At 40.3% G+C, this 11,150-nt stretch overlaps 1 protein-coding gene across 1 annotated transcript in view; it reads right to left on the bottom strand.

The window, feature by feature from the left end:
• Positions 1-2,172, bottom strand: part of march9 (membrane-associated ring finger (C3HC4) 9) — a 24,194-nt gene extending 22,022 nt beyond the window's left edge. Inside the window, exon 1 of the mRNA XM_005918751.3 lies at positions 254-2,172. Within this exon, the coding sequence (XP_005918813.1) occupies positions 254-613 (360 nt within the window). The 5' untranslated portion in view covers positions 614-2,172. The remainder of the gene's footprint in view (positions 1-253) is intronic.
• Positions 2,173-11,150: the final 8,978 nt, after the last annotated feature.

Raw genomic sequence — 11,150 nt, 5'->3', positions numbered from 1 at the left:
TATATATATAAACACACACACACACAAATACCAAAATGGCAGATTACACTTGATAGAAAAGGAGCAACTTCCTAAATCCCCTCCTGATCTGGAACAATTCATGCATGGTGAAATAGCTCTCCACAGCCCCACAAAGGCTCATTCACAGCAGTGTGAAATGTGAAACAAACACGCTGCCTGCCCGCCCGCCGTCCACGTAGGACGTGGCATCAGCATCAGGAACCTCACTCTGTTTTTTTTGTTTTTTTGCTACCTGCTCTGGGCCTTGGAAGCAGATCCGGCACTGGGGGGTCCGCAGGCTGCTGGCGGTGCTGGCCAGGGACACGGCGTCCAGGCCCACTTGCAGCTTGGGCTCCTTCTCCTCAAACGCCAGGCTCCGGGGCCGCGGGTCGCTGCCGTAGTACTCCTCCTCGTCGTCCCGGGAATGGCAGTCGACGAAAGGCGGCCAGCCGCAGCCGCCCATCCCCAGACCTCGCATAGTGGTGTTGGTGTTGGTGTTGGACCGTCTATCTGTGTCTGAGCTGGACTGTCTTGAATCGGATCGCATAAACACCAGGACTTTCAGTTCATTAAAAAACATGCGGATTCGATACTTGAACATGTTTGGCCACATAAAGAATCCGAAATAAATAAATTAAGTGTTTTTATCTCCCCTCCTCTCCCGCTGTTATTGTTATTATTATTACTATTATTATTCATACATCCGATATGTTCATGGCTACTGTAGTATGTTCTACGATGCCACAACTGCTAATTGGAAAATCCAGAGAGGAGATAAAGGCTCTCGCCCCACTGATGGCATGTGTGTCTAAGCCAATGCGGATGAAAGATTTTCCCTTTCAGCTGGCCGACACACTCTTTCAATATTCATTACTCAAACAACTCAGCAAACGCCGTCTATCTGCGTCTTCCACCGCACCCCAGAAAACATTACAACTTGCACGGGTTTTGATTTCCACGGTCCATTTTCCTGCGCTCTCAAATACACCTTTTGTTATTGTTGTTGTTGTTTCGCTTTGTTTGGTTTTGTTTTCCAAACGCACCGAGGCTCGCGGCAAAGAAAGAAAGAACGAAAGAAAGAAAGAAAGAAAAAAAACAGCCTACATGTTTTTTGCTACCCGAAGCAGAAGACCGCGAGAGAGTGGACGAGTGGAGGAGAGAGCAACACAGAGCCAGGAAATAGAAGATGGGATGTAAAATACAACGACATGCCATCCACACAGCCACATCTGAGACTCTTGTCAAGAATCATAATCCAATAAAAATAGAAAAGAAGAAAAATTAGGGTGCGGAAGATGAAATGGAAGTTTGATCTGGATGTGATTATAATGTCTTTTTTTTTGTCCCTCTCACTGTAGCATCCCAAGCGTCAGATCATGGTCCCCCTTTTTTCTCCCTTTTCTCTCTATTTCATCTCCTTTTTGTAAAACCCCGGCTTGATCCACGAAGAATCCGTGCCATTCACCCCGACAATCCACGTCGACATCAAAAACACAATCCTGTGCATTTGCATTTCTTCTTTCCGTCTCTCTTTCCCCCCTCTCTCTCAGCAGCCTAGCTGGAAACACGGCAGCACAAAAACACCCGAAAGCCCCGTGCTTCCCATCTTCGCTCGATGTCCATCAGCATTTCATTGCAAGCCCAGAACACGGGAGGCAACGCTGAAATGCCAGAGAGAGGCAGAATAATAAAGGCACCCTGCGATTTTTCTAATTAGAGAGAGACGGGGAAGACGCGTAAAGATGTCTTCGTTTCCGACAGCAATTACACGGCAGTAATGGCATTGATTATTGGATCAGATAGATGGTGGTGATGATACTGCTGGCGCTGATTTTCCTCCTCGAAATGGTCGGCTTGGAGATTGAACCAACGCAGCAGCTACTTCCGGAACAGGGAGAGAGGCGGAAAAAAATAAAAGACTGTCATCCCGTAAACACGTCGCTGCTTTTCCTCCAGCCATCCGTCCGTTTCCCGATGGTTGAAACGCCTATCCCCGTGCTCCCAGCGGCTGGGCAGGGAAGGAGCTCTGGCTGCTTTATTATTGACCAGGCGCCGCTGTCCAGGGTGCTGATCTCCCTCTGCTGACGTGCGCGCTGCGGCCACATGCGCCGGGAGCCCGCGAAGTACAAACCCGCACCAGGACCCCTCTGCTGGGGACACCGGACTAAAACTCTAGCAAAGGTTAACCCTACAAGTTCCGAGGAAGCTTTTTAAATAAGCAGATTGGAAGAAAAACTCAATTTAAAGAAGGTGCAGGATGTAACGAAGGTGTTTCGTTACTTGTTTAGAGTAATTTGTATCTTTGTTTTAGGTAACCCTAACCCCAGTGGACACTTTTCCGGACATATTTGCACTCTGCATTTTTAAGAAAACATTTACACATTAAGAAACATGTTTTCAAATATTTATTGATTATGTATTGATCTGTGTAATTCCTTCTGTCAGGCACTTGAGCAGCTACAGGTGGACAGATGCTGTAAGATAAAGACACAATATTAGCCACACTTGTAACTGTGTTTTAGTGTGGGTGCTGATTTTTAGTGCAACCTGTTTTCTCCTTTGTCTTCTCCAGGGTGTTCGGACCCCTTGGGACACACTTGAGAGTGCTTGGAAACACCAAGGAGGAAGTTGGTGGAGAGCTGCCACCTTAAGCTTTTAAATTTAAACTTGGATAAATAAAAATAAGAAAATGTGGGATGTGTTAAATCCTGTCTCTGCCTGCCGTGACTCTAGCTTTGCTGCTCAGTGGTCATTTGTCACAAGTACATATTACACATAATACAAAGAAGTCACAAAAAAGTAAGCCATACATCTTCATAGACATTGTGCCGTTTTTTTCTTGGAAGCGAGTGGAAGTTTGAAACCCCGGAATCTGAACAGAGACAGAGGCTATTTTTGTATCTGCAGCACTTACTCTGGCCAGTCACACATTCAGATGGATGCAAACTTGGAGTTTAGTATCTTGCCCAAGGATACTTCGACACATGGACTGGAGGAGTCAGGGATCACTCCACTGACCTTCCGATTGGGACACAACCAACTCTACCACCTGAACCACCGGTGCCCCAAGGCAAACAACACAACCAAAGACTGTGTTAATGAGTCCCGATAAACATGGTGCATAAACATCTGTCCTGTATTCATGTCTAAGAATGTTTTTTTTCAAAGACAGTAAATATTAGACAAATCCTATCCTTTTTCAGATGAAGTTTTGTAGTAAATTAATAACTAAAGCATGAGTTAGCTGCACAAATGAAAACAGTCTCAAACACTACACAGGCACAACTGCAGAGGTGTGGTAACAATGGTTAGAGCTACAGAGCTACATGGTTATAAACACATTAACCCCCATCCTGCTTTTTCTTAAAGTGTGTGGACACAAACACCACCCTATGGGACGAAGAAGACACAGAAGACAGACCAAACTACATCTGCATGACGAGACCAAACACTTTAATGCCTCATGAAAGAATCACAATCTAAGCTTTAGTAATTCTTTCATGAGGCATTAAAATGGCAAGGCATTTAGCTCAAACTTGCTTATCGGTGCTAATGAAACACGATTTAGAACTAAATCGTGTTCTTCTGAATAGCTTTGGCCACTCGGGTCTCGTTAAAACCAAGAGGAAAAATCACTGCAGCCTTATCTAACACAGGGTCAATATATCACCATTCAACAAGCAGAAACTGTTGACCACGTACAACAATGTGCTGTCCTTAACAGAAAAGTTTTGACTTAAATGATTGATTATGTACCCGATTTGTTTATGCTGCCTCCTAGTGGCCCTTCTTTGTAATGACTGGGCCAGTTTTTTAGCTTCTCGTTGGAGTGTTAGCTGGCCACGGAGAATGCAGCTGCACACATGCTGTGCCTTTGAGTTTATTTGCCTGTAATCAGCTCCTTTACTACTTTTGATAGCTGGATAGTGATTGATCTGTCATAGTGTTTCTTATTTCCTCTGACGTTTTAAATCTTATTAATTTGAAGAAGCTAACTGGAAGGTGCCATCTTGAGTAAGCTAGCTCATTACTGGTGTGTTCTGCCTTCTCGGTAAGCTGCGAAGTAGTTTGATTTATTTTGCTGAATCTGCTGCCATTTGCATGGAGTAATATGCTTGTATATTTCTGTGATCTTTCAGTTTTATTCCGCTGATATTTGTTCAGTAAACCTTGCAAAGAATTCAAGGACTTGTCGGTTTATTGGAACATGTACGTGTTAACTGGCTGTCTGGCTCTGCCTGAAATGCACTGCGAGGACAGCATACATCAGTATAACTTGAAGAGTGCAGATAATCAGTAGAGCAAAGAGGAAAAAGTTGTGACAGTTCTTTAAAAAAACTCTAGTATTTAGTGTGGTGAAATATTGTGTAATTTGATAGTTAAGTCATCTGAAATGTTAAACGTCTCTTGGGTGGAAAGTGATAATAACTCTTCGTGAGTTATGAGTTAAATAGACACAGCATTTTGGTAAAACGCTGTAATTTAAAAATTCTGAAATCAACTGGTTTAATACAACAGCTTAAATCAAACTAGTAGCAAAACTGCTGAATCAAGTACAAGTAATCTAAATTGTACTCAAGTGCAGTCATTTTTCTTGCCTCTGGCCTCATATCTGGGGTCCTTTCCAGCTTTTCTCATTACCTTTTCCAACCCTGACAGCACCACTCCGCCTGAGGGTCATTTCTGCAATACTGAGACCACATTTTCGTTATTCACTCCCAAAATTAAACTCTTAATGCAGTTTATAAGCCTCCTTCTCACATCCAGGAGTGAGTATTGAACCTTAAAAGAACTAGTTTGACATTTAGGCCATGTTCACACCCAGTATAGCCCTACAGTGAGATTCAGCACAACAACACTGCGGGGTTGGAAAAAAAAAAGTCGAACCAAACTGTTGCTGCAGGATCATCTGGCAAGATGTTGTGTTGGTCTGTCAAATACATGCTGCACTTCTACCTCACAGTGTAAACAGGTACCACAGGGTTTCCAGAGTTATAAAATCCTGTCTGACAGTAATGCATGGATTACTGAACGAGCCTAAAGATTCAGTGGGTGTGTCTGCAAAGTGTCCGACAAAGATACATAAAATGACAGTAGAAAGAGGCCAATCATCACAGGAAGAGAGCAAGAAAACTGTGTAGATACACAAAAGGAAACTTAAAATGACCACACAGTGACAAAAAACAGCTGCAGAGACTAAAACATCTACAAAAAACATAAAGTGAGAACAAAAATATATTATTCCTCACAAAAAGGAGGAAAAGACAACAATAAATGAAAACTTAAAATGACATTAAAGTCTCAAAAATTGACATCGTAGGGATGCAAAACAGCTGGTGAGCCTAAAGCCTCTAAATAGAGACATGGTGACAATGGAAAAGAGATAATGAAAACTATAAAGAGACACAAAATAACCACATGGACTCAAAACTGCTGCAACAACAGAAACATTTGTAAAGACACACAAAATGACAACACAAAACAATTACACTGACAGAACAATAACAATGATGAAATGCAAAAGGACCACAGAAATTGCAACAAGCACTAATCACAAAGAAAGACCAACAAAATAGAGAAAATGACAACAAAAGCAAATTAATGATCACATTTAGTAGATCACAACAATGATGGACAGCCACATAACCACAAAAGACTCAAAATGACTACCTAGAAATGCGAAACAGCCACAGAGTCGTTTCTGAGGAGAAACAAAAGGACAAAAAGAGGTAATCTGTCACTTAAACAGACAAAGACAACCACAAAGAGACATGGAAGGAACACAGAGATTTAAAATGACATTAAAGAGGATGAAGATGGTCAGGCAGAGACTCAAAACAGCTGGAGACAGTAAAACATCTGAAAAATGACACAAAATGACAACAAACCAGGGCAACACGAAGACAAAATACGAAGACAACAATGAAGAGATATGAAAGGACAACAACGAGACTCTGAAATGTCACAAGTCACACAAACGAAATGACCAAAAAAGATGCAAAAAGCAAACAGAGTTACAAGCAGATCACAAAGAGATGAAAAAATGAGGTCGGTCATCGCAACAAGAAAATAAGTCAACCATGAAAAGACATAAAAGGACCAAAAAGAGACTCATAGAGTCACAAAATGACAAGAAACACAAAAGAAGACCACTATGTTAACTCACAGAGTTGTAAAGGCCTTTTTGAGGGTCACGGTTGGATTACCGAATTAGCCCACAGGGCTCAGAGAGTTAACGAGTCACTGGGACCACATGCAAAGTGTTATACATTACAAAAACAGTGAAGAAAGATAAAGGAGCCAACAAGAGGCTCAAAATATCCCCAGAGTCACAGAATGACCACACAGAGATGCAACATTGCTACAGAGACTGAAACGCAAACAAAAAGACAAACAATGACAAAAAAAAGTGGCCAGGCATCACAGAAAGGGACCAACACAACTGTGATGATCAGTGGTCACATAAAGAGAGCACTGCAATGGTGAAGAGACATGTGATGGCCAAAAAAAAAGACACAAAATGACCACAGAGACACACAAAAAGCAGTAGAGAGTTCAAGATCTACAGGAAGAAACAATATGACAACAAGGAGGCCAACTGCCACACAAAAAGATAAAGACTACTGTGGAAATACATAAAAGGACCACTGAAAGACTTGAAATGTTACACACAACAAATGACCATAAAGAAACAAGAAACAAAAAAAAGACACAAATTGTCAACCGAGCTATGAGAAGACTACAACGAGATGGAAAAATGAGGCCGTTCAGCACAAAAGAGAACAAGTCAACCATGAAAAGACATGAAAGGCTCACAAAGAGACTCAAAATGGCTTTAAAGTGTTAGAAAACGAAAATGGACAAACACGAAGACTGTTAACTTTACAGAGTTGTAAAGAGCTCGGAGTCAAAGTTGGTCGGTTGCCACACATTTCAACTACAAAGAGACACACAATGACATTAAAAAAGAGGAAACCAACACAAAGGCCACCAAAAACAACAACAAAAGAACATCGAAGGACCGCAAAGAGCTGCAACATGAAAAGGCTTCAAATGACCACACAGATCTGCAAAAAAAGCTACTGATAAATGAGATAACGTTGAAAATCATCAGGAGACCAAGGCAACTATAATTAAATAACAAACGATGAAAGAGGTGCTTATAGCAGCCACGTTAAATAAATGACCCTATAGAAACACTTATAAAAAGAGAAAATGACAACAAAACTACAAAAAGACCACATAGAGACACAAACACAAAACAAGGTGGTAATCAAACGGACATTAGGATGAATAACACCGCAGAAACAGACAAAAATGAAAATTAAGACATGGAAAATGTCCACAAATGCACAATATGTCAACAGAGAGAAATAAACGGCCACAAATGTGAAAAGATTACCACAAAGATGTCATAAAACAAAATGTCCCATGAAGATCGATACTCAGAGTCACTGTGTGTCTGATGAGCCATTAAATATACCAACTTGATACTTCAACAAAAACCAAAACGTGTGAAAAAGAGAATTTGCGGTTTTATGTGGGGTTATGTTTGAGCAGGACTATTTCTTGGCGGGAGTCCCAGCCAAGCCCTCGCCAAGAAACAGTCCTGAACATAGCTGCTGCTGCTGCTGGCTGTGGCTTCATATCTACTGTATAAACAGTGATATCAGCCTTCTCATCTAACTCTTTTTTTGGGAACATTTTCTGCCCTTTTCCCAAAGTATATTCAAAGGCTTGACGCTTTGGGTCTTGCTCAAGGGCAGCCCAACATGGTAGGTGGATGAGCACAGGTTCTCAGCAAAAATAAGGCCAGGTATGGGCCGGATTTGTCAGAACCACTAAAAATACAGTTTCTTATTCAGTGTTTTTGCTGCAGGTTATTTTTAGAGGGCCACAGCAAAAGTTGGCTTCAAATAACTACCACCAATACTAGAACGAATAATTGAGTCTCAGGAAATAAAGCAGCTTATTGTATCTTTTGCCTTGAGGCAATGGTGTTAACCTCTGAACCACAATTCTCCAAATACACAAAACATGTACAAACTGAAACGTGTTGAAGTGGATTAAATGTTTTCTATTCAACACAAATAAACAGTAAAAGCTAAACTCTGCTCTTCACATATTTACCTTGAGGTCAAACTATTAAACCAATGGGACATGTTGATTTAGACTGTACATGAAGGGACAGAAATAGACTTTAACTGCATCCCTTTTTCTTAATGCACCACTAATACTACTGAAGCACTTTTAAAGGTGCTTACTTTAAAGTCTTGTGTGTAAAAATGGATTAAAACATCCCCAATCACCAAATGCTTTGAACACAATGTAAAGACATAATCACTTTGACTCTATGTCTCTCTATTTTGTTGAAGAGATAGTGACTGCAGTAGAAACAGAGCTGGGCTGTACCGTATTTTTCAGACTATAAGGCGCACTTAAAATCCTTTAATTTTCTCAAAAATCGACAGTGCGCCTTATGTATGAATTGTGATTGTGCTTCCTGACCTCGAACCGATTTTATGTGGTGCACGGCGCTCGAAAAATCTGTCAAAAAATGTTTTAGTACGACTTTGGAAGACGTAGGTGTAACAATTAAGTTTAACATCCAGGCATCCATGAAAACAGAATTTATTAAATTTAACGTAGTTAGCAGGAAGTTAGCTTGCTAGTTTCCACCTAAACATGATATCATGTAGCATGTTCTGACTGAGAGATTTCTGAAAAATTGAAAACGTACAGCTCTGCTATCACTTACAACATAAATGAAGACAGAAAACTAAACAGCAGTGACTTTTGTAGGGTTGCTGAAGTTTGGCTAGCTGGTATATAACGATATAAAATTCTGAATTTCATGTCACTTTTTTACAAAGTATTCAGTGTGTAAATCCTCCGAGCCCTGTTCCATGACAAAAATATACTTTTGTCATGTTTTGAGTTTAAAATGACCAGTTTATAAGTGCTTGTCTTAATAAGAATAACTTCCTGTCTGAATGTATGAATCCTGCAAACTCCAACAACAAGCAGAAGAATGTGTAAGTTGCTGTAAGTAAACTTATATGTTCTAAAGGCTGGAGTCCTGACTGTAACTCTACAAAATAATATTATTATTATTTGTTTGTTCAATTAATTTTGCTAAGAACTGATGTGTGAGAATGTAAAAAACCAAAATATTAAACAAGCTTTTATCGTCAAATTGCCATTCTTGGACAAAAACGCTGTTCTTTCAATGAAACTGAGCGATACTCAAATGTTTTACTTTACTTCAAAATTAATTCTATATGATTGGGTTCATGTTTGTTTTGGCCTTTTTGCCAGAATCTGTGATCTCTCTTTGCTTCTGTCTCTTTTCTCATTCCCCTCACATTCCAACCAGTTGTGGCAGATTACTGCTGGTTCTTTCAGCCGGTCTCTTCCTGTTAAAAAGCAGTTCTTCCTCCCCACCATTCCCAAGTGCTTGATCATAGAGAATCGTCAGATTGTTGGCATTCTCTCTCTTCCTTACTTTACAATATTAAGAGCTTTAAGATGCCTGATGCTGTGAATTGGAGATATATAAATAAACAATTGTGCATCATAACAGCTACAGTTTAACCAAACACAACAGAAAATATATATATATTTAGTGAGCAGTGCATCAGTTTTCAAACTCCAACAATATAAAATATAAAGTTCTGATAAATATTCCTGTAATTCACTTCTTAAATAAGACTTGCATAGTATGTTATATTTTTAATTTACATGAATAAACCGAGGCTGCTCCTTTATTGATACTTGATACTAACGGACCCTGAGATGAGATTAGAATTCATTACATTTGAGCCAACACACACCACCCACTTCTCTGCAGTACAGACTTATCCTCAATAAAGTGGACCTCAGCATGCCTAAAATCTCTATTAATATCTGCACAAAACTCTCAGAGTTGGCCAGTCGCTCCACAGGCGTTGTCCTTGTGTCAGGTTGTGAGGCTGTAAATGATGCTGTAAAGAGGAGAGGAGGAAGCCGCCGCGCTGCTTTTTATCAGGATGGTGCGACAAGGTAATTAGGGAAACATCAGAGACTCGGGTCAAGAGGTCACTTTAATCTGCAGCTTTCAGAGAAGAAGATGCCTCATTGCGTCTCCCTCTCCTGCTCTCGCACACTTTGTATTCTCCACCGCCGCAGCACTTCCCACAAAATCCCCTGTCACATTGATCTTGATTGATTTTTCACACTCTGCTTGTTACAGTTATGGATTTATTTTAAGCGTAACATTTGTTTTGAGATACGGTGCCAGACTTCAGCTATCACGCCACCGTTTCCTTGTATCTACAGCTATATTTGTATGTGCACTGTTGCAGCGAGGTAATGATTAAACCGGGATGCAAGTGAGCGGCCCAGGTGCTTGTTTATAGATTTTTGACCATCGCAAAATTGGTCAAATTCAATATGCTCACATTGTTTTCATACAGAGCGCTGGAAAAAAGTTTAACACTCGTGATTTTTCTAACATAAATTAGCATTAGACAGCACAGAAATAAATGATTTTGCAAATAAACTATTACATTGTGTGGGAGGGCTTGTTATGATGATGCTGTGGGGGGTAAAGTAGGCTACTAACATTTATGTTTAATGGTGTGTAAACTTGATTTCCTCAACTCATCTTCTACCTTTGCCTTCCCCATTCTTTCTCTGCCTCCTGTAACTCATTTTTAAAACTATTTTCTTTATATTGCCCATCAACTGCAGCGCTTTCTCCCAAATGTTTTTTGTTCTTCTGATGTATCAACAGACTACCTAAACTACCTCCTCACCAACACCACCCACGATTTTCCAAATGTGTCAGTTAGACTGATATTGTCCCACATATTCACCACGCCATTTATTAATCATTGCTTGGTTGCTCTCATTAGATGTTTGTATAACTACCTTGGAGTGGGAAAAACCAGACATTTCAACCATCTGTCTGGTAGCCTTAGATATAAAAATATCACAAGACATTACTTTTACCCAAGTCACTACTTGAACAGTTTTCATTATTCTTATGAAAGCATTTGTATGGCTTATCCATTAATTTTAATTATCTGAGATGTTCATCTATTACTTACGTCTTTCACTAAAATAAAAGTTGTAGCTTCAGCAGGCTGTGTGCAAAAACAGGGCCATCC

Source organism: Haplochromis burtoni, unplaced genomic scaffold, assembly GCF_018398535.1.
Source record: "Haplochromis burtoni strain Fernald_Lab_line unplaced genomic scaffold, NCSU_Asbu1 Contig_31, whole genome shotgun sequence".
In the NCBI taxonomy this organism is placed as follows: domain Eukaryota; kingdom Metazoa; phylum Chordata; class Actinopteri; order Cichliformes; family Cichlidae; genus Haplochromis; species Haplochromis burtoni.
The sequence above is the reverse complement of the archived record's forward strand: the minus strand, read 5'-3'. Positions and strand labels throughout refer to the sequence as shown.